The sequence below is a fragment of the Gopherus evgoodei genome, chromosome 3 (genome assembly GCF_007399415.2).
Source record: "Gopherus evgoodei ecotype Sinaloan lineage chromosome 3, rGopEvg1_v1.p, whole genome shotgun sequence".
In the NCBI taxonomy this organism is placed as follows: domain Eukaryota; kingdom Metazoa; phylum Chordata; order Testudines; family Testudinidae; genus Gopherus; species Gopherus evgoodei.
The window spans coordinates 199,215,224-199,242,477 of record NC_044324.1 but is presented as its reverse complement, the minus strand read 5'-3'; the positions used below and the strand labels follow the sequence as shown (position 1 = coordinate 199,242,477).

At 44.8% G+C, this 27,254-nt stretch overlaps 1 protein-coding gene across 9 annotated transcripts in view; it reads left to right on the top strand.

Moving 5' to 3' along the window:
• Nucleotides 1-27,254, top strand: part of CCDC88A (coiled-coil domain containing 88A) — a 356,902-nt gene that overhangs the window by 187,893 nt on the left and 141,755 nt on the right. For all 9 annotated transcript variants that reach the window (XM_030557801.1, XM_030557800.1, XM_030557794.1 and 6 more), the window contains 2 exons: nucleotides 11,811-11,892; nucleotides 22,242-22,400. In XM_030557801.1, the coding sequence (XP_030413661.1) occupies nucleotides 11,811-11,892; nucleotides 22,242-22,400 (241 nt within the window). The remainder of the gene's footprint in view (nucleotides 1-11,810; nucleotides 11,893-22,241; nucleotides 22,401-27,254) is intronic.

Below are 27,254 nucleotides of genomic sequence, written 5' to 3'. Positions count from 1 at the left end.
TCAGCAGGCGTTGCTGGCTCTATGTTTTAAATCTTGGGGACAATTAAAAATTATGGACAAGTTGCCAGAGGAAGCAAAACAGGAGTTTCTTGCTATGATGGAAGAGGGAAAGTTAGTAGCTAGGACCTCACTTCAGGCTGGATCTGCTTTGGATGCTGCGGATTCTGCAGCTAGAGCCATGGCATCAGCCATTACAATGCACGATGTTCATGGCTCCAGTCATTGGATCTTTCTCAGAAGGTCGAATAGACTGTCCAGGATCTTCTTTCGAGGGTCCAATACTTTTCTCAGAACAGACCGATGAAAAGCTGCATAGTCTTATATCAGAGGGGTAGCCATGTTAGTCTGTATCCACAAAAATGAGGGGTATGGTGACACTTTAAAGACTAACATATTTATTTGGGCATAAGCTTTCATGGGTAAAAAACCCACTTCTTCAGATGCATAGCCTTAAAGACTCTAGCGCTAAACTCAAGTCTTTGGTCATTTATATACCTGTCCTAAACAAGAAACAGTTTCATCCCCAGAAGCCACATCAGTGTGCTTCGTTTACTCCTTGCCACCAAGACCAAGCCAGAAAGAAAAGCAAGAGTTATAGGAGGAGTCCACCCTCACCTACTTCTTTAGCAGCAGCCAACTCGTCCAGACAGCCTGGAAACTCCAAGGAGCCATTTTGATGTATTTGTCAAGGACACTGCTAGCTTCTCCTACCCCAGTGTTTTCAAGCAGGCTGTCTCACTTCCTAAGTATTTGGATCCACATCACTATCGACTAGTGGGTCTTACATAATGGTGGAATTGCGATACACCCTTCAGTTTATTTCCACACACATCTCTTTCTCACTCCTTTTCCCCATTGCTTTTTCCAAGGGAGCACTCTCACGAGGAAGTTCTTCTTGAGACTTTCATTCTGTCCCCTGGTTGGAAGCCATAGAGGAGATTCCCTCACTTCACAGAGGGAAGGAGTTTTATTCTTGTTACTTCCTCATACCACAAGCAAAAGGAGGTTTCACACCTATGCTACATTTTCAACAGCTGAACAAATATTTAAAGGAAGTAAAGATTTGCTTGGTCACTCATGTTTCCATTATTCCCTCCCTTGATCCTGACAACTGGTATGCTGCCCTTGACCTAAAGGACACACATTTCCATGTGGCAAAACATCAAAGCCACAGGAAATACCTTAGGTTTTTGGTCAACCACTCCTACTACCAGTTTACAGTCCTCTCTTTTGGCTTGTCTGGAACCTCTCATGTGTTCATAAAGTGCATGGGAGTAGTGGAATCGTTCCTGGGAAGCGTGTTCAAGTGTTTCCCTAACTGAACGACGGGACCAAGGGGCGAGTGCTGTGTAGTGTGCTGAAGGTTGCTCATGGCCACACTAGGATTGCTCATCAACAAGGAAAAGGCAGCTCTCTCACCTGTACAAAGGATAGAGTTCATAGGAGCAGTCTTGTATTCTATGGAAGTCAAGGATTTCCTTTTATAGACCACGTTTCAGATGATGCTGACCGTTTCTTTAGATCTGAAGGCCCATCGTACCACAACAGTACAAAATTGCCTCAGACTTCTGGGACATGCCTCAGACTTCCATGGGTCAGTGTGCCATCTCAGGAGGCTGTGAGGATGGATGAATTTAGGGTACTCCATGAGTCATCATCATCTGGACATGGTAGTTTGGGTGCTTACATGAATTTTAGCCTCTCTGGACTGGGGTACTGTCCCAGCCAATGTATGTCTGGAGCTTCCATTTGCCCCTTCTCAACCTACTTTGACCTTAGTTACAAACATTCTGACCAAGGTTGGGGGACCACTTGGGATTCCTGCAGGCTCAAGGTCTGTGGTCTGTCCAGGATTTAACTCTCCCCATAAATATAACAGAATTGAGAACTATTTGACTAGCTTGTCCTGATTTCCTTCCCCAAATAAACAGGGTAAGAAATTGTTAGTGCTTACAGATAATACAGTTGTCATGTTTTGAGTGAACAGGTATGGAGGGGCCCGGTTGACTCTGCTATGCTGAGAGGCAGTTCTAGTGTGGGACTTTGTATCAACAACTTAATCCACCTCAAGGCCTCCCACTTTCTGAGTGTACAAAACTGTCCGGCAGACCAGTTGAGCAGGTGTTTCAGCAACCAGTATGCGTGGTTTCTTTGCCCAGATGTAACCAGGTTTGTTTTCGAACTGTGGGAGATTCCCCACATAACCTATTTGCAATCAAAATCAACAGGAAGTCTGATCAGTTTTGTTCACAAGCAGGTCACAGTCCAGGATCTCCCTCAAATACTTCCCTGTTACCCTGGATGGACAAGCTTCACCTCCAAGCTGAGACCCACTCCACTCCACCCCACACCCAAGGCCCTGCCCTCGCTGCTCCTCTTCCCGTCTCCACTCTGCCCCTCCTCACAAGGTCCCACTCTCGCTCTACTCCCTCCTTGAGACCCTCCCCCCCCCCCGCTCACTGCTCTTCACCTGCTATTTTTTTTCCTTGGGTGCTCCAGCCCTGGAGCACCCACAGAGTTGGCACCTATGCTCATAGCACCAGCATGGCCTCTGGTTTTCCACTCTGGTTTTCCACTCTGTGGAGCCTCTCAGACACAGTTATTTGACACTACCACTGGATCTCATGGGACCATGGTATCTTCCTCCATTGCAACCTAGAGCTCCTTCACCTGACAGTGTGGATGCTCCGTGGTTGACACCTCAGAAGGATATCTGTTCAAAGGGGGTGCAAGATGTGCTGTTGTATAGTAGAAAATCCTCTAGGCATACTCACTTGACCAAGTGGAAGAGATTCTCTGTCTGGCACCAACATAAAGAAGTTTCCCTGGTCTACAGCAATACCCAGTGCTATGCTGGTGGTTATAGGAGAAGCAGCAGTGTCTGGCCATTAGTTCCATCAGGTTCCACCTAGCAGCTGTCTCAACAGGGATAGCTCAGTGGTCTCAACAGGGATAGCTAAACCCAGGGTTGTGAGTTCAATCCTTGAGGGGGCCACTTAGGGATCTGGGACAAAATCGGTAGTTGGTCCTGCTAGTGAAGACAGGGGGCTGGCCTCAGTGACCTTTCAGGGTCCCCTTCCAGTTCTATGCGATAGGTATATCTCCATATATTAATTTTCTACCTTCCAGTTGGTATTCACTCCCTTTTTTCCAATCCCTTGTCAGTCAGGTTTTTGAAGGATCTGAACTGGATTCTATTCCCCCTTGGGGAACTTAAATGTAGTATTAGCAAAGCTAATAGATCCTCCCTGTTAGCTGCTTGTTCATGACTCCATATCTCAATGAAGGTAGCCTTTTGGTGGTAATCATGTTGGCCAGGAGAGTGGGTGAATTACATGCTCTAGTGTCTAGATCTTTGTATACAGTCTTCTGCAAGGACAAAGTAAACCTACCCCCTCATCCAAAGTGTCTCACCAAAGTGGTGTCTCACTTTCACATCAGTCAGGCAGTATATTTACCAACGTTCTTCCCGAAACCTCTTGCTCATAAGGAGGAGGAAAGACTGTATACATGAAATGTTAAGAGAGCATTAGCGTTTTACTTGGTTAGGACTAAAGTGTTTAGATAATTTTCACAGTTATTCATGGTATTTGCAGCCAGGATGAAGGGACTTCTGGTCTCTTCGAGAATCTCATTGTGGATCTCTTCTTGTATACATTTGTGCTACAGCGTGGCCAGTGTAACTCCTCCAAACAGGATACTAATGCATTCAACCAGATGTTACGCAACTCTTGCAGGCTTAATAGCCCAGAAACTTATTCTTAACATTTGTACAGCTGCAACTTGATTTCCAGTGCATACCTTTGCCTCACATTATGCCATCTCTCAGCAATCTAGAAATTATGCCAGATTTGGATGAGCAGTCCTTCAATCATTCAGGCAGACTCCAATCCCACCTCCAGATCATATAGCTTGTGAGTTCACCTGAAGTGGAATGAACATGTGCGATCATTCGGAAGAAACTGTTACTAACTTGTACCTGTTGTTGTTCGAGTGCTTGCTTATGTCGATTCCATGCTATGTGTGTGTGCGCCTGTACACACAATTGCCGGAGATTTTTCCCTTAGTGGTATCTGTAGGGCCAGCTCTAACACCCCTGGAGTCCCGCGCTCATGTGCCAGTGTATGCGCCACTAGTCCCACACCCTTTCATTTCCTTCTTACCACTCATGATGGTTGGCTTTCTTTCCATAGTGGTTCGGACTTTCTCAGTTGTATATAGTTTTCTCTTGTTAGCTAGTTGAAATAGTTAGTGTTTTAGTGTAGGTAAAAAGCAACAGAGTCCTGTGGCACATTATAGACTAACAGACGTATTGGAGCATAAGCTTTCGTGAGTGAATGCCCACTTCATCAGATGCTCTTCTGTTAGTCTATAAGGTGCCACAGGACTCTTCGTTGCTTTTTACAGATCCAAACTAACATGGCTACCCCTCTGATTAGTGTAGGTAGTTGTCCAGCCTTTGTGGGACTTCGTTCCAGGGACTAGGCATACCCTAGTCTCCAACTTTCCAGTCTCCAGTGCTCCAGCTCCGGCAAACCCATGCTAGTGAGCGATCTGCATTCAGCTTGACTGAAGTGCCTTGCGGAAGCTCACATCAAAGATAAGTTCAGAATCTGTAGGGGCTTCAGACCAAGGATTTAAAAAGACAGAGACATTGACTGAAGGCTCTACTAATGGAGGTCGCTCGTAGACCATCTTCAGAGCCATCCCGCGCCAAGTGTGCCAGTGTGAAGTGTGCCTCCCACATCATGCACTGCCTGGCACCACTTGCCTTCTCTGGTGCCGAGGAGGAGGCACAAGAAACATGAAAGGGTCCAGTCATAGCCTAGTGGACATTTTGGCGTCTGCAACCTCCTCCAGGAAGGCCCTTCCCAGTCAACAAAGCAGTGTTGGGTCCAGTTAAGACCTTTAGGCTGGCCCCATCCTCTCTTGTCGAAAACAGTGGAGAAAAAACATGTCTGGGCATCAGGGTTTGAGTATTTATATTCCCACCCACTTCCTGGCTCCCTGGTGGTTTCGGCTGCAAATGAGAGGGACAGGCAAGGCCAACTCAGTGCCATCACGAAAAATAAGGAGGCTAAACAACTGGACTTATTCGTGAGGAAAGTTTATTCAAGAGGCAGACTATCTCTGCATGTTAAACCAGTAGGCCTTGTTCAGGAAATACGATTTTAATTTGTGGGACTCGGTGGCCAAATTTAAGACTCCGTGCCGCAAGAGTTGAGGCAGGAGTTCTGGGCCATCCTGGAGGAGGGTAAAACTGGGTCCAGAGCCTCCCTCCAGGCAGCCCTAGATGTGACTGATTCAGCAGCCAGATCAGTGAAGACAGTGTCAATGAAGTGTTGTTTGTGGTTGCAATCGTTGAGCCTCTCCCAAGAGGTTCAACAGTCTGTCCATGACCACCTCTTTGAGGGAAATGTGTTGTTATCTGAACAGACAGACATCAGGCTGCATGGCCTCAAGGATTTGAAGGCCACTTCACACTCCCTGGGCCTGTATACATCCCTGGCTTCAAGGAAGCATTTCTGGCTGCAGCCACCTCCTAGATTCTACTTCGAGTGCTTGCTCGTATTCATTCCGTGTTTGGTGTGTGCACGCCATGTGTACTGTTGCTGGAGATTTTTCCCTTAGCGATATCTGTAGGGGGGCCGGTCCTAGCACCTCATGGAGTCCCACGCTTATGTGCTAATATAAAGGGTGCTGCCAGCCCTGTGTCCTCTCAGTTCTTTCTTATCGCTCATGACGGTTGTTGGAACATCTCTTGGATTGCAAGCATCCTTGTTCTTTGTATGTAGTTCAGTGTTAGTAGTTACCTGTAGTTACTTAGATAGATGTGTGTCCCATTTCAGGATGTTGCCCTAGGGACAGGGCATGCCCCAGTCCCTGGATTTCAAACAGTGCGCTGTCTGCCATGCCAGCGAATGACCCGCGTATGAGCTGCTTAAAATGCATTAGGGAAGCTCACATCAAGGACAGGTGCAAGATCTGAAAGGGCTTCAGGTCACACTCTTAAGAACAGGACATTGGTTTGAAGGCCCTGTTACTGGAAGTGACACTCAGACTGGCCTTGAAACGGTGCCACTCCAATTTGATGCCTAGAATATCGGCCTCAGTGCGGAGGGCTCCCCTGGCACTGTCTTTCCTGACACTGCTCTCCATCCCCTGTGCCAAGGAAGAGGCACAAAAAACTGTGCCAAAAAGGGTGCTCCCCAGTGCCACAGAGGGATAGGCAGGGGACGGTTGATGGGGTGAGAACCACGCTGAGCCATTCGTCATCTCCAGAGCCATGGTTGGCAGCAGCAACACCACCTAGGGCATTGACCCCAGTCCGAGATCCACCACCGAATTCTGGGAGTGATCAGAGCATCCTCTGCCTACAAGCCCCATCAACACCAGAGACCTTCCAGGCGACAAGGGACTTAATGTCTCTTCCAATGATGCGTATGCCCCAAGAACTTTAGTGACTCCCTTGGAATCATGGAAGATGGCCCCCTCCAGAGGGAAACCCTCCATGGGCCCACCTCAGTGGTCTCTAACCTGACGCAAGTCTCTGGCTTCGCAACATTGATCTCTACCTTCACGGCATCGATCACCAGCTTCCCAGTCACTGACTTCACGGTACTGGTCTCTGACCCACTGTTGTTCCCCGGCTCCCCATCACAGCTGATAGGGGAAAATGGCAATGGCTCCATCATGATGTCCAATAGAGGAATCCTTATCAGAGACTGGGGAGGAATCCATCCCTCCCCCGAGGAGACACTGACATCAGCATTACATGCTGGATTTTGATGCAGGACAATCTGTGGGTGCTTGGCCACTGAAGCAGTGGTCAGCGCACTGGCAGTTTTGGAACTCGTGATGCCGGGACCTTACTCCTCACTGTCGTTCTCGGTGGTCTCCAAGAGGTGAACTCCGACTCCAATTTGGACTCCGATCCCAGTACCGAGACCCCAGCAGTCCCAGAGGAAGCAGCCTTGGCATTGGAGGAGGAACCAGCCCTTCCTACGGTGGTGGCCTCTTCCTTATCATCCCCAGACGAGGCAGTCATGGGGCCTGCCAACCTGCTGCCACTGGATGACTTCAGGGCTAACCAGGAGCTCCTCAAGCAGGTCGCCACAAACTTGAAGCTAGAGGTAGAGGAGCTCTGTTTGACTGTTCGACATTTTGACTGCAGTGGCCCCCTACGAGTGGCCCTACCAGTAAACAAAGGGGTGCTGAAACTGGTTAGGGCACTGTGGCAGATCCAATCTTTCCTGCCCCCAACCTTGAAAAGGGCAGAGAAGAAATCTTATGTCCTGGCCAAGGTGTTTAAATACATGTATTCTCACCCTCCACTAGGTCCCTGATGGTTTTGGCTGCAAATGAGCAGGATAGAAAGGGACAAGTGAGTGTGACCCCTAAAAATAAGGATGCAGAGAGGCTCGATTTGTTTAGTGGAAAGGTATATTCGACAGCTAGCCTACAACTTCGTTTCTCCAACCAGCAGGCATTGAAGGGGAGATATGATTTTAATATTTGGGACTCGATGGCCAAATTTAAAGACTCCCTGCCTCGGGAGTCAAACCAGGAATTCTTGGCCATCCTGGAGGAAGGCAAGTCAGTGGCCAGAGCCTCACTTCAGGCTGCCTTAGATGTGGCTGATTCGGCAGCTGGCATCAGTGGCGTGGGCGGTGTCTTATGTGTCACAATTTGTGGCAGTAATCATCGGGTCTCTCACGATGTGCAGCAGTCGGTCCAAGACCTCCCCTTGCTTTTGGAGCAGACGTACACTAAGCTGCATAGCTTGAAGTACTTTAAGACCACTCCACACTTTTTGGGACTGTACACGGCTCTGGCCTCCAGAAGACACTCTGGCTGCAGCTGCCTCCCTGGTTCTCAGGTCATCCTAGGCACAAGCCCTATAAGAAAAAAAGGGAGAGGATATAAGCACTGATATCGCACTTGGTCGTCCTTGGTTCCCCAGTTGGGCTCAGGAAGATACCCCAGTCACTCAAGGCAGGTTTTTTGAGAGTGTGCCCGAGGACGGCATATCAGACTTGACCCAGGATCCATGCCCTCTTTTGGTTTTGGACCACTTGTTTCCTTTCTGTATTGCATGGTCATAAATAACCTTGGACCATTCAGTGCTTAACACTGTGGCAGTTTTCATCCATCCTCCACGTCACACCTCTCAGCCCCATCCCTCTTCAGGGACCCTTCTCACAAGCAGCTCCTTGTCCAGGAGGTGGAAGCCCTCCGGCTTGTGGGGGCCATAGAGGAAGTTCCTCAAGGTCTGAGGAGGAAGGGTTTTTTACTCCTGATATTTCCTAATCCCAAAGGGGGCATCAGGCCCATCCTAGACCTGTGTTGACTCAATAAATATCTCAAAAAGTTGAAGGTCTGAATGGTCTCTCTTGCCTCCATCATTCCCGCCCTGGATCTGAGAGACTGGTATGCAACCCTCAATTTAAAAGATGCTTATTTCCACATCTCAATATTTTGTGGGCACAGGAGATTCCTCTGGTTCGTGGTGATACTGCGCCACTATCAATTCATCACACTTCCCTTTGGTCTCTTGTCAGCCCCAATGGTTTTCACAAAGTGCATGGCAGTGGTGGCAGCTTACCTGAGACATCAAGGCATGCAGATCTATCCATATCTAGTCAAAGACAGTTCACGAGCTCAACAGCGTCAGCATAGTACAGGCCACCCATCGAGAGCTGGGTCTGCTTATGAACGAGCAGAAATCAACTCTGATCCCAGTTCAGAAAATAGTTTATAGGAGTGGCGGTCAACTCTACTCAGGCCAGAGCCTACTTGCTGGAGACCTGGTTCCAAGCAATGTCAGAACTCATCGCCCACATCAAGGCCCATCTGCTCATGACTGCCTGGGTATGCCTAAGCTGCTGGGCCACATGGCAACATGTACTTATGTGGTGCAGTATGCATGGCTGCATCTCAGACCTCTGTAGATGTGGCTGGTGTCAGTTTACTCCCCCAGCACACACCACTTGGACTTGGTTCTCACAATTCCATCAAATGTTCTGACATCACTGACTTGCTGGACAGAACTTGCGGACGATGATGAACGGAGTTCCCTTCACTGCCTCATACCTGTCAGTGACATTTGTCTCAGATGCTTCAGACGTGAGGTAGGGAGCCCACCTTGGCAGTCTCTGTACTCGGGGCTTCTGGTCCCAGGAGGATCTCTCTCTTCACATAAATGTCAGGGAACTCAGGATGATATGCTTGGCCTGCTAGATGTTCCTTCCCTACCTATCAGGCAGAGTGGTACAGATCTTGACAAACAGTATGGCCACGATGTTCTACATGGACAAACAAAGATGAGCTCGTTCCTCAGCCCTATGTCAGGAGGCTCTTTGATTGTGAGACTTCTGTATGGAACATGCCATTCACCTCAAGGTGTCACACCTCCTGGGGGCCAGGAATGCACTGGTGGATCTCCTCAGCATGTCCTTCTCCTCTCACCATGTCCTTCTCCTCTCACCATGAGTGGTCCCTGCACCCGTTGGTTGTCAGCTCCATCTTCCAGAGGTGGGCGACTCCCCTGGTGGACCTGTTCGCTTCCAGACAGAACAGGAGATGCCTGCAGTTTTTCTCGATGCCAGGGCTCCCTGTCTGATGCCTTCCTGCTCTTGTGGACAGGAAGACTGCTGTATGCATGCCCACCCAACACCCTTGGTCCATAGGGTCCTCTTAAAGATTACAAAAAGGACAAGGCAAGGGTTATCTTGATTGGTTCGCCATGCTTCTGGACCTTTTGGTAGCAGCCCTACTAGAGCTCCCACTACACCCAGACTTGATCTTGCAGAACCAAGGTTGGTTGCTTCACCCAAACCTTGTGTCCCTGCATCTGATGGCTTGGCTGCTGCATGGTTGAACCTTGGGAGCAGGCCTGCTTGGAGTGGGTCCAGCAAGTCTTACTGGGTAGGGGAAAACCCTCTACCAGGGCAACCTGTTGTGCCAAGTGGAAGCACTTCACTTGTTGGACCTCTGATAGGGTCTTTCCCCATCTCGGACATCTAGTCCATCTTGGACTATTCACTCCACCTGAAGTACCAGGGTCTGACCCTATCATCAGTCCATATCCACCTGGTGGCCATCTCGGCCTTCCACCCTCTGGTCCAAGGTAAATCAGTCTTCTTGCACGAGATAACAGTCAGGTTCCTTAATGCCTTGGAAAGACTGTACCCTCAGTTTTGCGACCCAATTCCCCCATAGGACTTGAATCTGGTACTGTCAAGGCTCACAGGACCCGCACTTTGAGCTGTTGGCATCTTGTTTGCTGCTGTTCTTCTCACGGAAGGCAGCCTTCCTAGTGACAATTACCTTGACCAGAAAGGTCTCGGAAATTAGAGCCCAAACTTCAGAACCCCCTTATACAGTGTTTTTCAAGAAGGTCCTAGAGCTCCCCCCCATGCCCTCAGTTCTTCCTGCCAATGGTGGTGTCAAAGTTCCATAACAATCAGGACATTTCTCTTCCTGCGCTATTTCTGTAGCCTTACAGATCGGACGAGGAACGTTGGCTGCATACTTTTAGATGTTAGGTGGGGACTAGCCTTCTATATTGAATGGACTAAACCCTTCCGCAAGACAACATGGCTCTTTATAGCAATGGTGGACAGGATAAAAGATTTGCTGGTATCATCCCAGAGGATCTCAGCCTGCATCAGGACATGGTACGAGCAGGCGAAAGTTCCGCCTCTGGCCATTGTTACAGCCCATTCTACAAAGGCCCAGGCTTTGTCAGCAGCATTCCTTGTGCAGATTCTAATCCAGGACATCTGCAGGGCCATGACATGGTCATGAATTCATATCTTCATGTCCCATTATGCCATCACCTAGCAGGCCCATGACCTTTGGGAGAGCAGTGTTCCAGTCGACATGTCCGTGAACGCTGAGTCCACCACCAGGGATACTGCTTGGAAGTCACCTAGCATGGAATCAATATGAGCAAGCATTTGAAGAAGAAAAAACGATTACTAATGTTCTGTAACTGTTGTTCTTCAAAATGTGTTGCTTATGTCCATTCCATGACCCGCCCTCCTTCCTCTCTGTCAGAGTTACCAGCAAGAAGGAACTGAGAGGGTGCGGGGCCAGCAGCGCCCCTTATACTGGTGCATAAGCGCAGGGTTCCAGGAGCTCTAGGACCAGCCCCTATGGGTACCACTAAGGGAATAATCTGCAGCAATGGTGCACATGGCACGCACAAACCTAACATGGAATGGACATTAGCAACACATTTTGAAAAACAACAGTTATGGAAGGTTAGTAACAGTTTTTCCTTTTGGAGGTGTTCCATATCTCCATTCCAAGACCCGCCCTCCTTTTCCTTTATATTGGAGTCTGTTTGGAAAGAAGGAACTGTGGAGGATTGAGGGCATTTCTCCCCTTTATACCATCGCACAGCAGTCCGAGGCAGCCGTGGGCACATGTAGTGCCCTGACGGGTGCCACTGATGGAAAAATCTCCAACAGTGCACTGGGTACGCATACACCTGAAGTGGAATGGACATAGGCAACACATCTCGAAGAACAGCCATTATGAAAAAAGTTAGTAACAGTTTATTCCTCAAAAATTGTGTTCTCTATAACATACATTAATTTGCTGTAGCTTTTGATTTGCAATGCACAACTCACACTCCCATGAAATTATGGATTAAATAAAGAAAAGTTTGAGTAATATCAAGAAGTAGTTATTGTTGCCCAGCTATTGTCAGTAATTTAAATATTGGCAAATAAGACAGTGATTCACTGGTATAATGGTATAGTACTATATTATTTTAATTACGTTTTTTGTTTTTTTTCAAGGGAGGAAAAAACTGAGCAGCTGCTAGATTGTAAACAAGAACTTGAACAGATGGAAGCTGAACTAAAGAGACTGCAGCAGGAGGTGTGTATCTTGCACATCTGTGTTACAAAGTCAACATGACTTAAGAATTTGACCATCTCAGTAAGAGTATTATTTTCATTTTTTAGGTTACACAGTGTTTTTGTTTTGTTGCATTAATATCACACTTGTTTATGTGAACTTTTATAACTTATTAATTAATTGATTTTAGCCAATTTGTCTTAATTGCAAAAATGATCACTTATTATATATTAATGGGTCTTCTATGAGTGGCCTGTGCAAAAAGGGTCACATCTATGAATACCCCACAAATATGAATGTACAGAGCGTATCTTGAAAAGCTCCAGTAACCTTCATTTTTAATTCTCTATTTTGTATGCCTGTTGATAGACAACGGGTGAAAAGGCATTTTTCAATTGTTCTTCAATATGCCTATATATAAAACCATATTTCAGGTCATTCATAGATATCATCGTAAGTGGAAGAACTTTGGTCCTCCTACTGTGATCAGCAGAGAGATGAAGAAATGTACAAAGAGAGATTCTTCTTTGAGTAAATGCAGACATGTATTCCAAGTAGCTGTGTGCATGCCTCATGCCTAATACCCACAGAGGGACAATATTCATGCCTCATGGCTGTTTCCCCTCCCTGGCTGTATAAGGTGGTGCCACCCCGACCCCCCCTCAATTCCTTCTTACAGCCCATCAGCTGGAGTTGGAGCTCTGTGTGGTTATTGCTCCACAACCTCGTGAACTTATATTTTCTAGCCTACTTGTTGTGACTATAGTTGATCATTAGTAGTTAGTTAGTTTAGAGTTAGTACAGTGTTATTTTTAGTGGTAGTACCCTCCGGCCCGGTGATGCGCTTAGCAAGGTTCAAGCATTGCCCTTTGTGTGGGGCAATGCCCAACACTGACCCCCACATGCAGTGCCTGCTTTGACTTGGTGAAGCCCACCTGAAGGAATGCTGCTTGATCTGTCATTTGTTCAAGAAGAGGACTCAGGTGGCGCGGGACCTTTGCCTGAAGCAGCACCTGCTTGAGCAACCCATGATTCCTGACCTGGTACAAAGGCCTTCCTCAGATTCCAAGTCCTTCCCTAGTCTGCATATCACCCTTGGGCTTGGAGAGAAAGCGGCTTCCCTCAGTTCTGGGGCTGGGTCACCTCCAGAGAGGCACAGAAGTAATTCTCTGTTGTCAGTACCAAGAAGGAGGTTGCATAAAAGCAACTGGGGATGTTTCGGGTCCTGAAGTGACTCTTCTGCCTCCCCTAAGAGTGCAGACCAGCTCAGTACCAGCTCTGGCATGCAGGATGGTGTGGGGACTTCTGACGCTCCCTTGATACAGGATAGGGAGGGCAGATCTACACCCAGTCATCCCTTCAGCTAAGGGTTACAAATCAGCAAGCCCTGCTATTCAAATATGACTTTCTTAATTGGTTAGTTATGGCTAAGTTTGAGGAGCAGTTGCCTGAGACCTCCCAGGATGAATTTCAGGAGTTTGTTGCTGAGGGCTCCTTTGTGGCAAAGATGGCCAAACAATCTGACCTCAATATGGCGGTCACTTTGGCCAGGGGGATGGTCTAAGCTATTTCTATGAGAAGGGTTTCTTGGCTCTAGAACTCAGGGATTGCGCTGGATGTTCAGCAAACAATTGAGGACTTGCCGTTTTGATGGCTGAACCCTATTCTTGGACAAAACAGATTAAACACATTCCAGTGCTTCAACACCCTCCTAGTGACATTTTTTTCCTTTATCCAATCTAAACCTCCCCCACTGCAACTTGAGAATATTACTCCTCGTTCTATCATCTGGTACCACTGAGAACAGTCTAGGTCCATACTCTTTGGAACCCCCTTTCAGGTAGTTGAAAGCAGCTATAAAATCCCCCTTCATTCTTCTCTTCTGCAGACTAAATAATCCCAGTTCCCTCAGCCTCTCTCATAAATCATGTGCTTCAGCCCCCTAATAATTTTTGTTGCCCTCCGCTGGACTTCTTTCAATTTTTCCACATCCTTCTTGTAGTGTGGTGCCCAAAACTGGACACATTACTCCATATGAGGCCTCACCAATGCCAAATAGAAGGGAATGATCATGTCCCTCAATCTGCTCAAAATACTCCTACTTATACAGCCCAAAATGCCTTTAGTCTTCTTGGCAACCAGGGCACACTGTTGACTCGTATCCAGCTTCTTGTCCACTGTAACCCCTAGGTCCTTTTTTGCAGAACTGCTGCCTAGCAACTCAGATCCTAGTCTGTAGCAGTGCATGGGATTCTTCCTTCCTAAGTGCAGGACTCTGCACTTGTCCTTGTTGAACCTCATCAGGTTTCTTTTGGCCCAATTCTCTAATTTGTCTAGGTCCCTCTGTATCCTATCCCTACCCTTCAACGTATCTACCACTTCTCCCAGTTTAGTGTCATCTGCAAACTTGCTACCATGCCATCCTCCAGACCATTAATGAAGATATTGAACAAAACCGGCACCAGGACCAACCCTTGGGGCACTCCGCTTGATACCAGCTGCCAACTAGATATGGAGCCATTGATCACTACCCACTGAGGCCGATGATCTAGCCAGCTTTCTATCCACTTATAGTCCATTCATCCAGCCCATACTTCTTTAACTTGCTGGCAAGAATACTGTGGGAAACCGTATCTGAAGTCAAGGAATAACATGTCCACTGCTTTCCCCTCATCCACAGAGCCAGTTATCTCATCATAGAAGGCATCTAGGTTAGTCAGGCATGACTTGCCCTAGGTGATTCCATGTGGACTGTTCCTGATCACTTTCCTCTCCTCTATGTGCTACAAAATTGATTTCTTGAGGACCTGCTCCATGATTTTTCCAGGGACTGAGGTGAGGCTGGTTGGCCTGTAGTTCTCCGGATCCTTCTGTTGTGGAAAAATTCACCCACATATCATTTTTAGTTCAGAGACTCAGCCTGAGGCCTGTTTATTGATAACACAGCAGCGCGTTCGGAGCAGCAGCTATTGGAACTGCTCCCCCAAAGCAAAGCATACAGGAGCTTATAAAGCTTAAAACCACAAACAAATTACACACAGTTAATTCCTAATATGGATAATCATTACTTAAGTTGCACATACTTAGGTAATTGTGACCTTATTAGGAATTATAGAATTAGGGTCTCTTGGTACTTTTCAGCATTCTTTCGCAACCTTCACCCTGTATGGATGCAGTTTGAGTTATGGTCTTTTTCAGTACTTTCCACCATGGTTATACCCTTGCCTTTTATAGGGTGTTTGTTACACAATTGTCCTTTACAGGGCACAATTACACAATTGGAATAGGGGAGGACATCTAAAAATTCATTTCAGACAGTTGCTTCACAAAAGTGGTTATTATATTTCATAAGCAGTAGATACATATTGCAAATTGTTCTTGTTTCTGGGGCTTTACACCCCCCTCCTTCCACCTTTGAGCGCTGCTGTCAGGGAGCATGACACTTAGCTTAGCTCAGATTTTGGGCCAGCTAGCTGCAAGGCAGGCCCAGACCAAGTAAGCAAAGGCCTAGATACATCAGGGCTAGCTTAATTTTCCACCACACTCCTCCTTCCCTTTTTAAAAGATGTGCACTACATTAGCCTTTTTCCAGTCATCCGGGACCTCGCCCGATCGCCATGTCTTTCTCTGTCTTGATGACTGGTTGTTGAAGGGCAGCCCCAGAGAGGAAGTTTGTGCCTACGTCAATACCACCATTCACTTGCTTGAACATCTGGGGTGCATTCTAAACACCGTGAAGTCGACTTTTGTCCCCACGCAACAAATAGAATTAATTGGGGCCATTTTAGTTTCACTAAGTCAAGAACATTTCTGCCAGCCGATTGCTTCCAGGTGATCTGACAGCTGTACTTCAGCTTACAATCATAAACATCTACAGTGGTTTGTGTGTGCCTGAGCCTGTTGGCCACATGTACCCAGGTGGTTTATGATTTTGTCCTCTTCACAGATGTGGCTCAGGATGATTTATTGCCCTGCCCTGTACTTTCTTGACAGATTGGTTCAGCTTCCTCGGCCAGTTCTGGTGTCCTTGCATTGGTGAGAGTCCCCACACAATGTGTACCAACGGGTCCCCTTCGCTTGACCTTTTCCCACCAAGTCAGTTGTTATTGACACATCCCTTCTGGATTGGAGGGTGCATCTAGACTCATTGTGGGTGCAGGGCCTGTAGTCAGAGCAGGACCCCTGCTCCGTATCAATGTGTTGGAGGTTCGAGCCATCCACAATGCCTTTTGGGACGGTATTAGACATTCAGTGGTTCACATACTCGTGGACAATACTACCACGATGTACTACGTGAATAAACAAGGGGGAGCTCACTCCAGAGTGCTCTGCCTGGAGGCGATCAACCTGTTGCAGTTCTGTATTGAGGAGGACATTACGCCAATAGTTTTCCATTTGCCGGGGGTCCAAATCACATCTCAAAGAACCACAGTTACAATAAGTAACTGTTTCTTTTTCCTGGTAAGGGGCAACTCTTTCTTGGGATTTTGTTGGGAAAATTCTAGTTTAGTTCAGTCTCAAGAAGTAACCAGAAATGAGTAACACTGCATAAATCCTGAAGGGGGAAAAGGAAGTGCTTCTGAAAGCCTTCTATTTGTGGGTTTATGTTGCCCAATTTGTTGGGACCTACTTATTCAACAAACAATATGAAAGGAACTATTGCGTTTCCCAAGCTCACTCACCCTGAGCTCTGTTCAGGATGGGGAAACACAACAGTTCTTATGAGAAATCTGCTTTAGGAAACAAAATGCTAAAGTACCTTGACTTTTGAACTATTAGGCTCCTCCAGTGTTCTATCTGCATCCTTGAATTGTTTTCTCTTTTAAATAAGGCTTTTTGCCAAGGCAACAATGGTCAGGACAGCTAGGTTGTCCCTTCACACTCTCTATAATAAGCAGATTGTCTAGTAGTATTGTACAACTCTGGCTTTTTTTTCTGCACCCTTATCAGTCTCGCTCTGTACTTAGCTACTCCAGTTCCCTTTCAGCCTCAGGTACATAGCCATTTGTCTCCAGGTATGAACCATTCTTCTCACAAAACACTTTCCCCTAAAATGTTACTGGCTAGTGAAATAAGGGCACTGCACTCTTTTTTCTTTTTCTACATATTTCATTCTATTATGACTTTATTTTGTGCTCCTTGTGACAAAGATAGAGCCAAAGTAATGGCAGGATCATAAAAGTCTTATCGACCAGACTGGAGTGAAAACTCAGTGAGGCCTTCACAGACCAAACTCTTCTTCCATTCATAGATTAAGCATAAAAACTCGTTCTAAAACTTCAAATAACACATTATCACTTCTTATCCTTTTCCTCTTCTAATTCAAAAAAAAAAAATCATGCTGGCAGAAGTCCAGAGGACTTTTCTAAGAAAAGAGAGGAGTATTGCACTCCTCAGATGATTCACAGCATTCATAGGAGGTTGTTTTTTGACTCTGTAGATATTAAATACCTATCCAAACTACTGGCCTTAGACCTGTCTAATTTGTAATATTGTATTAACATACCAAAAATCTGTTCCATTAGGGCTTGCCTTAAAGCATTCAGGCCTCTCCTTCAATTCTGCAAGAGTGCACCTGGTGGCTATATCTTCCTGGTGGAAGGCTATACCATTTTTTCTCTTCTCATAGTGATTGGATTTCTCAAAAGACTCATTCATGTCTACCCTCCAGTCAGAGAGACTCCAACCTCCTACCAGCTTCTTAGTCGCCATAAGCTCAGCCAGAAGGATAGGAGGGAGTCAAGCCCTCATGGTGGGGTCACCTTATGCAGTATTAGACAAAAATAAAGTGATTTTAAGGCCTCACTGAAGTTCTTACTTAAAGTGGTTTCTGACCTTCATATTAATCAGATGATCAACCTACCCATCTTCTTTCCCAAGCCTTATACCATGCAGGGAAAAGCTAAACTTCACTTTGGACATTGTCAGGTTTATTTCTTACTATCGGGAGAAGACAAAGCTATTCAGGAATTCTCCTAAATTGATCCTAGTATTTGCTGGCAGAATGAAGGATCAACCAGTCTTCACTCAAAGACTGTCGAAATAAGTCTCTGACTCTATTAAGATATGCTACACAGTGGTCCACTTAGACTCATCTGGGCAAGTTAGGACCCATTCCACCAGAGCTCAAGGAAGTTGATCTCAGAGATTTGCAAAGCAGCTGCCTGGAGTTTAGTTCACACATACTCTCAACACTGCTGCTTGGTAGAAGGCTCCAGTTCATACACCTGTTTCAGGAAGCATGGGTTGAGATCCCTCAGCTGATCCTGGGACTTAGCCAGTTCAGTGTTCAGGCAGGCTAATAAGCCCAGTTGGGCTGCAGCAGAATCACCTGATTGGGTGGCCTGCCTAACTGCCTGGAAGAAGCCAACAGGTCTGCATTTATGTCGCTGGCTGCTTAATGCTTATGCCCATAGGTGCAGTTGCTCCTCTCCCTGCCATGTGTCAGTCTTGTTCCTGTCCCACTTCAGTCCATCCCAACCCTGCTTCTTTGCTCCAGCTTCTGACTCTGACACTGACCATCTGGCTCTAGCTCTGACTCTGGGCTTGGTTCCTTACTCAGGGTTTGGCTTCTGACTCCTGGCTCCTATGCCTGATTCTAACCACTAAGCAGGGCCCTGGTTCTAATAATAGGCTGGGCCTTGACTCTAACTCTTACCCAGGGTTTTCAGAACCCAAAGCAGTCTTTATGGTGCCACGGACTGGACTCCTTGTAGTGACTTTACTTTGCGCGCTCTCTCTCTCTCTCTCATATGCAGCAGCAGCAGCAGCAGCAGAAGGGTTACAGCATTCCAAAAAGTTTATATATCCAAAGTCTGAAGTGTTTTTGAGGAATCAGCAACCAGCCTTTGAAGAGCCCTCCTTCCGCCCAGTTGCTGGGGAGTTTAGGTACCAGATCCTTGCCCAAAGAAAAGCTTCCTTGGACTGCTCCAAAGTATATTCTTTCACCTAATCTTTTATAGCTAACTTAAACAAAGCACATAACTCATAGTGACTCCTAGTGAGTCACCATAAGTAACCCCTGGTGGGTCACCAATTCTCCTAGTTTCAGCAAACTACTCATTATATCTTATTATTAAAGCATTTCTAGTCATAACAACAATAAAACTTACATGTCAGAGGCTCCTAACCAAGGTTGACTGTCCAAACATTCCTTCCATTTTCATGGTATATTAACTCCCTCCCATTTTGATTAGACAAACGGCAAACATGCAGCTATCTGGCCTTGCCCCTCAGGATCTACAGTTGTTCCTAGCTATGTGTTGTTTGTTGTTTAGCTAGCAGTGGCTGGACACACAAGATGGCTGACTGAGTACTTTCAAGTTCTGAGTTACATGCAGAAATGTCAAATTTGGGGGTTACACTAATCACTAGGTCAGACCACCCATATCCTGATCCTGACTCCTGTTTTGGCAGAGCAGTCCTGCAGTCCTTGTTTCAGTAGATTCCAAGTACCCATCTCCAGATCTTTATTTACTGCTCATGGGTTACCATAATACCCATGGACAATCACTCAAAGAAGAAAGAACAGTTTACTTTCCAGTAACTAGTGATTCTTTAACATCTGTTATACACATGTATTCCACAACCTACCCTTCTTCCCTGCTACTGTGGGGTATTTGGCAATCTGCATTCTGTTTTGATGAAGGAACAAGAGAGTGGTTGCAGCCGCTCCACCCTTTGTGCTCTCTAAGCTATTGGTCACTGGAGAGCATGCGGGGCACAGATGCAGCCCCAACAGACGCTGCTATTCAAAAGCTTCCAATCTTGTGTGCATGGCACACATGAGCATGAGAAGTGGAATACTTGTGGACGACGCATCTCGAAAAATGACAGTTCTAGTAAGGTAAATAAACATTCTGTGTTGTCTTTACTATATGTTACTACAAAAGGGACAAGAAATTCTTTGTTCTTCTGAAGGCAATTGTATTGTACTGTTGTTCTCATTCCTCAGTGACTCCATTTTTTAAAATACTGATTCAGTACTAGTATTGCTAGGCATTATCAGGTTGTAACAAGAGTCCTTGGTTCCTCCCTCAGGGGGTGGGAGAACCTGACCACACCCAGTTGTCTACACTGGGTAGTTGGGACACTGGCCCCACTTCCCTGCTAACTGCTTTTTGTGGGCCTCCTTAAGTCCAGGGGGGGCATTTAGGGGAGGCAGAGGGGGCTCGTCCATTCCCCCCCCCCAGTTTTGTACCACTGGCTGGGAGTGACATTGCCCACTCCTCTGCCCCCTTCCCTCACTGGCCTACTCTTTGCTCAGCAAATAAGAATTCAGAGATGTATCTGGCAGGGCTGGGAGCTTCTGCAGCACTTTTTCATTCCTTAAACAAACATGCTCAGGTAATGGTGGGAGGCAGGAAGCTCTCAAGCTCTGTGCTTTGGCAGGAAGATGCTTGCTGTAGATTTCACCATGATCTGCCCCACACCTTCACATGTCAACATGTTAAAAGGCCTTTTGCTTGTAAGGCAAGCCCTTTGTAACACCAGTAGATAAGAGGCTGCTCAGGTCGGGGAGGGGGCTGCTGCCTCAGGCACATTCAGGGGATAATTATCCTCACAGACATCCCAGCTTTGGAAGTTTCAGGCTGCAAGAATAGTACTGCAGAATAGACCACCTGTAATCTTTCCCTGCTGTGAAGAAACAAGCATGTACTGCCACCACCACAAATATTGTTTTAATTGCACTTAAAATTTTTCCAATTTTTTCCAACTCTCTAATTCTTAGTGAATGGCACCAATGTGGCCATTTATTCTACCATTTAGTCCCACTTGTCTGTAGGAGTCTTTCTTTTGCCTACAGTGGGCTTTAGGTCAGGTCAATAGGCTGTGACACAGAAATACTGCTTCCTCTGTGAATGTCTGGATTTTACCAAATCTCCGCAGAGTGTGGTTGCACTTTTCTAGGAACTTTCCCCAGAATACCTTTTGAGGAGCTGCTGCCCCTCAACTGCTGCTCTCAAGCAGCTATTTTGCAGCTGTCTGCTGTATCTCCTTTTTTCCCAGCTGGTAAGTATTCTTATCTCTTGTTGTAATTACTCTAACATTTCTGAGGGTATGGCAGAGCCTCATAAACTTCAGTACCATCTGTGAATTTCATTGTGGTGATGTTTACTCTCACTAATCCTTACAGCAACACACTAGAAACATCCTTCTAACTTAATCCTTTGTATTTATCATAACTATTTGTATAAACCCTTCAGTTAACATAAACCCAAACCAATCTGAACAATTTGTAAAATTTGGCTGCCAAAATTTGTTCGTTATAGATCCATGCTGCTAGCATCTGACATACGTCATATCTGATATCTGTGTCAAGGCTTCAAAACTGATACCTCGAGGTTTGGGATTGGCAATATCTTGCTGTATTATCTTTTGGTTATTCTGATCTTACATATACACTTAAAATGTGGCTTTCTTTATATAGGAAATAGATACAGGGCTTCTGTCAGCTAATTTCTAAGTTATTATCTGCAAAAAATTTAGAGATTTCAGTTGCCTAAGTAGTCCCTTGAATCACAGTTAAAGTTGCGCCCTTCCACCCCCAGCACACACACACACACACACCAAAATCTGAAATGGCACCCCTGCTTAAGTCTCTCCAGCTGGGGGATCAAAATGCAAGTCACAAATACCCACATCTTCAGAGATACTCCCTCCCTGAGGTCCCAGCAAAACGGGGCGGGGTGGTGCCAAAAATCCAGCCTTAATGTAACAGGTTTGGGGAAATTGCTTTGGCTGGATCTCTGTGGCAGGCTCCGCCTATCTGTCTTATCCTGGTAGTCCACTGTACTCTCCTCAGGGTTGTGGTGAAGATCTCCTGCTTAGAAGCTCCCTCTGCAGCATCAGAAGTCGCTTCTGCTGTTTAGGGCAATCTTGCTCCCTCCCCCCCCCCCCCATTGACTGCAGGGGCCTTCCTTTTAAAGGTCACCTCCCTATCATGCATGATGGACAGGGCCAGATCGGGGGAGGGCCCATCCTATACACCCAATCACAGTTTTGGTTTGAATTGAGAATTAAGACACATGAAGATTCAGGGTTTTTGTACTTGCTTTAAAGCATTTTCAAGTTGCTTATGTAAGAAATGACAAACAATAGGAATCTTTTGTGTAGTAATTTAATCACACTGAAGTATTTTTTGTTTGTTCTACTTGAAAGAACAATGTGTTGAAACTCACTGAACTCCCTTTCAAGAGCTTTAATGTTAGACAGGAAACAAAATCTGGACATGTAATTTATGTAAATATATTATGTCTATATATTCTAACTAGGCAATCCATCTAGGTTTGTGAAAAAATAGAAAAAGAGAACACCAATACATCATCTCACAAATTATCTATCATATAACTTAATTTTTTATTTTCTAGAATATGAATTTGCTTTCGGATGCTCGCTCTGCCAGAGTGTACCGTGATGAGTTAGACGTACTCCGTGAGAAGGCAATCCGAGTTGACAAGCTTGAAAGTGAAGTCAGCCGATACAAAGAGAGGCTGCATGATATTGTATTCTACAAGGCTAGAGTTGAGGTATATTTAAAACAATTCTTAATCACATACAATTTGTTATTTTTTAGTTAAAAAAAAAAAACAAAAAAACCTATTGCCCGTTGATATTGCTTTCTCTTTTTTTTATTTTTGCAACATGAAAAAAATAAAGATTTGAAAGCAGTTTGATAGATTCTTGCAGTGCAATGTATTATTCTATCTTGTCTGATAAATTGTCGTTTTCAAGATGAGTATTCAAACATCCACCCACATGGAGTTTCATTTAAAGTCAGCAAGACTCTCTGTTAGTGCCTGGGTCCATCTATGCAGATCCACTTGTGGGATCAGGGTCTACAAGCAGACATAAAGAAGACATGGGAAACATGGAGGAGGGAATTAGCTTGAAATTTGTTTTAAGTTTTTCATTCACTTCTTCTGGGCATCATGGGGGAAGGAAGTTTTCAGGAATGATATGAATGAGGAAAAGAAGCTGGCCTGGTGAACCAGGATTAGAAGGGTATTTCATGCATAAAACATGGGGAAAGACACAGAGATAGAATTGAAGAGACATTTCAAATTCTATTATGGATTAGAAATTAAGAGACAAAAAAGAAACCAAACTAAGAATAAATTACCAATTTTCTACATGGCAAACAGTGAGATGCCCAGTTACCTTTACTACGGCCAGGACCTTTGTCTGCAAATGGCAGGTGAATGAGGATGTCACAAAATTTGCACAGGAAAATTATTAAGGGTAGTCAAAATCAGAAAAGTCTGTTAGGAACTTCAGAGGAACTTAACAAAACTAGACAAATTGGCAGATCACATTAAATAAATGCAAGGTAATATTTATTGGAATGAATAATTTGAACTATGTTGCTAAGTTGAAAACTAATTCTGGAAAAAGATTTAGGTGTCATTTTGATATTTCACTAATGTCCTGTTTTCATTATGAAGCAACAGTCAAAAAACAAACAGTGTTATTCTGTATAACGTACAATATAAAATACTGTAACTTTCCTAATGGCATTATATAACCTGATGGGACATCCTTCCTTTGAAAACTGTGTTAAGTCTAGTCACTCAACTTGAAAAATGATATAACAGAAAATATAAAGGGTTTTACAGATAAAAGATAAAGATTATTAGAAACATGAAAATAGTTCCATATAAAGAGAAATTGAAAATAAGTAGGAATACTTAGTTTAGAAAGGGATCAAATAAAAAGTCACATGACAGAAATATGTAAAATAATGTATGATATAGAGAAAGTCAGTCTGATACTACTCTTTACTCTTTCCTTTCATAGAGAAATGAGGGAATCAATGAAATTGCAGGGCAACAAATTTGAAACTGATGGAAGAAAATACATTTGTATGCAGTTCATAATTAAGCTATGGAACACATAGTCAGATATCATTGAAGCCAAGACCTTAGAAGGATTCAGAAAAGGACTAGACATTCATATAGACTGGAACATTCACAGTTACATTAGATAGGATAAAACATTTTTTAAGAATATAAAAACCATATTTAAAAGCATAAGATAGCTATGAATTGATGAGAGTAGAAAAAAAGGTCCCAATAAGCAAATTATTGCATAAAAGATTTCTATAGGAATTGTTACTTCTTCTTCTGAAGCATCTGGGTGGCTACTGTCAAAAACAGGACAAAACTGTTCTGATAAGGTATGGCAGTTCTGTGTTCTACTGTTTTCAGCTGGCTAGGAGACTTAATATTTGTAGATGATGATTCCACCGTGTTAGTACATGCCTTTTTCACTTCACCTTTTGATTACAGCAACACTGTTTACCTGGATATAAAAGCATTAGCCTGGAAAAAAACAGCATTTGTGCAGAACACAGCAGCTAGCTTCCTCAGCAACACCAGTCACTGAGAGCGTATCATCCCACATTTTATTACCTGCAGAAGACTACATCAAGTTTAAGGTCTCTGACCTTGGTTTCAAGATATTAAATATGCAAGGCCTGGAACATGTAAAGAACCACCTTGCTCTCTGTGACCTCAACTGCCCTGAATAATTCCATTCCTCAGGCACAGTGGGATTGTGCACAGCAAAAAATAATAATTTTTTAAAACATATTATGTACAGGCAATCTTTCCTCCTGAGGAGAGCAGAGTGGAGAAGAACTTAGCATTGCAGGTGATAGTCACATTGTTTATTTGTAGCTCTGGAAGGCATTCAGATTCCACATTAGTAGAATGGTCTTTGGTAAGCACAAGGCTTAGTATTTTGACTTGTTGACAGGAGGGAAGTCTGATCCATGTGTGATAACTTCAAGACCAGCAGCTGCAAATGCAGGGAGGGGGTAGAAAACAGTCCCAGAAGTTTAAAAGGCCCTCCTCCCTATCAACTGAGGAAGGGTAACTACAGGTCAATCAGGTTCAGTTGAGAAGGGGTTACCAGAGACTCAGTTAGGATCAGCTGACAGGGAGTTACCTGAGGTTAATTAGGATCAGCTGATTCTAACTAAGGATTGCCTGAGACCTTTTTAAACCCTCCCCTGATGAGAGAAGAGGAAGAGAGAGAGAGAAGAAGACATGCAGCCAGTAGATTAGGAGCTGTGAGACAGCGAGCCTCACCAGAAGGGGAGGCGCGGCATTCCTTCCCATAAGGGAGAAAAACAAGCACAAAAGACTGGTGAAGAGAAGGAACGGACTTCCCCTCTGCAACCAAGAGGGACTGTTTTACCCAAGCCTGTCTCACCAAGGCTAAAAACAGCTGATGCTGATGAGACCGAGAAGGTTCCTTGCCACACATGGTTGAACATGAAACAAAGAAGTATGGATAAGGAGGTAGAAGGATTTGATGTGTTGTTGATGTGAAACTTGAAATCCTTGGGGAAAGAAATGCATTTATTCATTTAATTGAAAAGTATAAATTAGTTTTAATACTTTATAATGCTTTATAGTATATTTGCAATTTTTCTGTAATATAATTTGTAAATGTAGAGAAATCTTAGTAATATGAGACCTCACTGTTGTACTCTGCTATTAAATCTTTGCTGAAAAGTTGGAATAGACTTCTTGATTTTGTGTGTATGAATTATAGGGTGTACCAAAGTGAAATATAGTTAGGTTAAAATGTAAGAGAACAGTGAAGTATTGTTGTAGCCATGTGTTGATCCCAACATATTGTGGAGAAAAGTTGGGTGAGTTAATATCTTTTATTGAACCAACTTCTATTGGTGAGAGAGACAAGCTTTTGAGCTTACGTAGAACTCTTCTTCAGGTCTGGGAAACTAACTCAAAGGTCTGGACTACACTACAGACCTATATTGGTATAATGATGTAATTCAGAGGTGTGGATTTTTCACACCGCTGAGCAACATAGTTATATCGACCTAGCCACCCCTCTCCTGCCCTGGTGGATACAGTGCTGTGTCAGTGCGAGAGCTTCTCCTAACAACGTAGCTACTTCCTGTCAAGGAAGTGGATGAACTATGCTAATGGGAGAACTCTCTTCTGTCGGCATAGAGGGTCTTCATTAAAGCACTACGAATGCAGTGCCAATGCAGTATTTTGATTGGAGGCGTGAGCAAAGTGTCACTGCTAAATACAAGATTTGACCAGATTGTTTGACATAAATAGCAAACACACGTTTCAAAGAACCATTCAAAGTGAAGTGGCCTGTTAACACCCCTCCAGTTATAGGGAAGAAAGGAAGGGAGGAGTGGAGAAAAAATCAGTTGGGGAAGGTCGTTAGTGGGTTACAGATTGTTGTAATAAGCCATAAATCCTGTGTCTCTATTCAGTCCTTGATTTTTAATGTCTAGCAAAGTTGTGAATTTAAGCTCCCAGGCTTGCCTTCAACAAACAAGGTCACTCCACCAGAGAAGTAGATGGCATCATGGAATGGGCTGCCCAATACCCTGAGAGAACCTACTTCAATACAGAAATAACGCCCCCTCCGACTGCACATCCGTAGTTGTCACCTACCACCCTACACTGAAACCCATATAGAGTATCATTCAAAAACTACAACCCATACTCAATGGGCACCCCATTCTGAAAGAAATCTTTGCTGAACCCTCCCTTCTGGCCTTCAAACAACCACCCAACTTCTCCAAGTTCATCATCAGAAGCAGGTTCCCCACAGACCAGGACACACCAACTCAAAGCAGCAGCACCATACACTGCCAAAACAACAGATGCAAAACCTGCAGACATATCTCCACTGCTACAATGATCATAACCCCCAACAACACACCTTTCAAGATCCATCCTACACATGCCTATCACAATATGTGGTGTACTCCCTCTAGTGCACTATATGCCCCTATAACAATTATTTGGGTGAAACCAGACAATCACTAGGCTCTTGAATGAACTCACACAGGAAAACGATCAAACCCCAAAACACCCTATCACTTGTGAGTGAACACTTTTCCCAGAGAGATCACTCTATATCTGACCTCTCAGTCCTCATCCTGAAAGGAAACTTGCACAACGCTTTCAAAAGACGATCCTGGGAGCTTAAATTCATAACTTTGCTAGACGCTAAAAATCATGGACTGACTAGAGACATTGGATTTATGGCTTATTACAACAATATGTAACCCATTAACAACCCCCCCTGTGGTTTTTTTTCTCCCCCTTCCCTTCCTTTCTTTGACTGAAGGGGTGTTAACGGGCCACTTACCTTTGAATGGTCCTTGAAATATGTGTTAACTATTTATGTTAAACATTCTGTTCAACCCATGTTTAGTAGTGATACTTTGTTAGGTTTGTTCTACACTACATGTGTACTTTGATATAACTACGTACTCAGTAGTGTGAAAAATCCACAACCCTAAGCTATGTATTTATACTGACATTAATCCTCTGTGTAGACAGCAATGTGTCTGCAGGAGAGCCTCTTATGGAGGTGGAGTT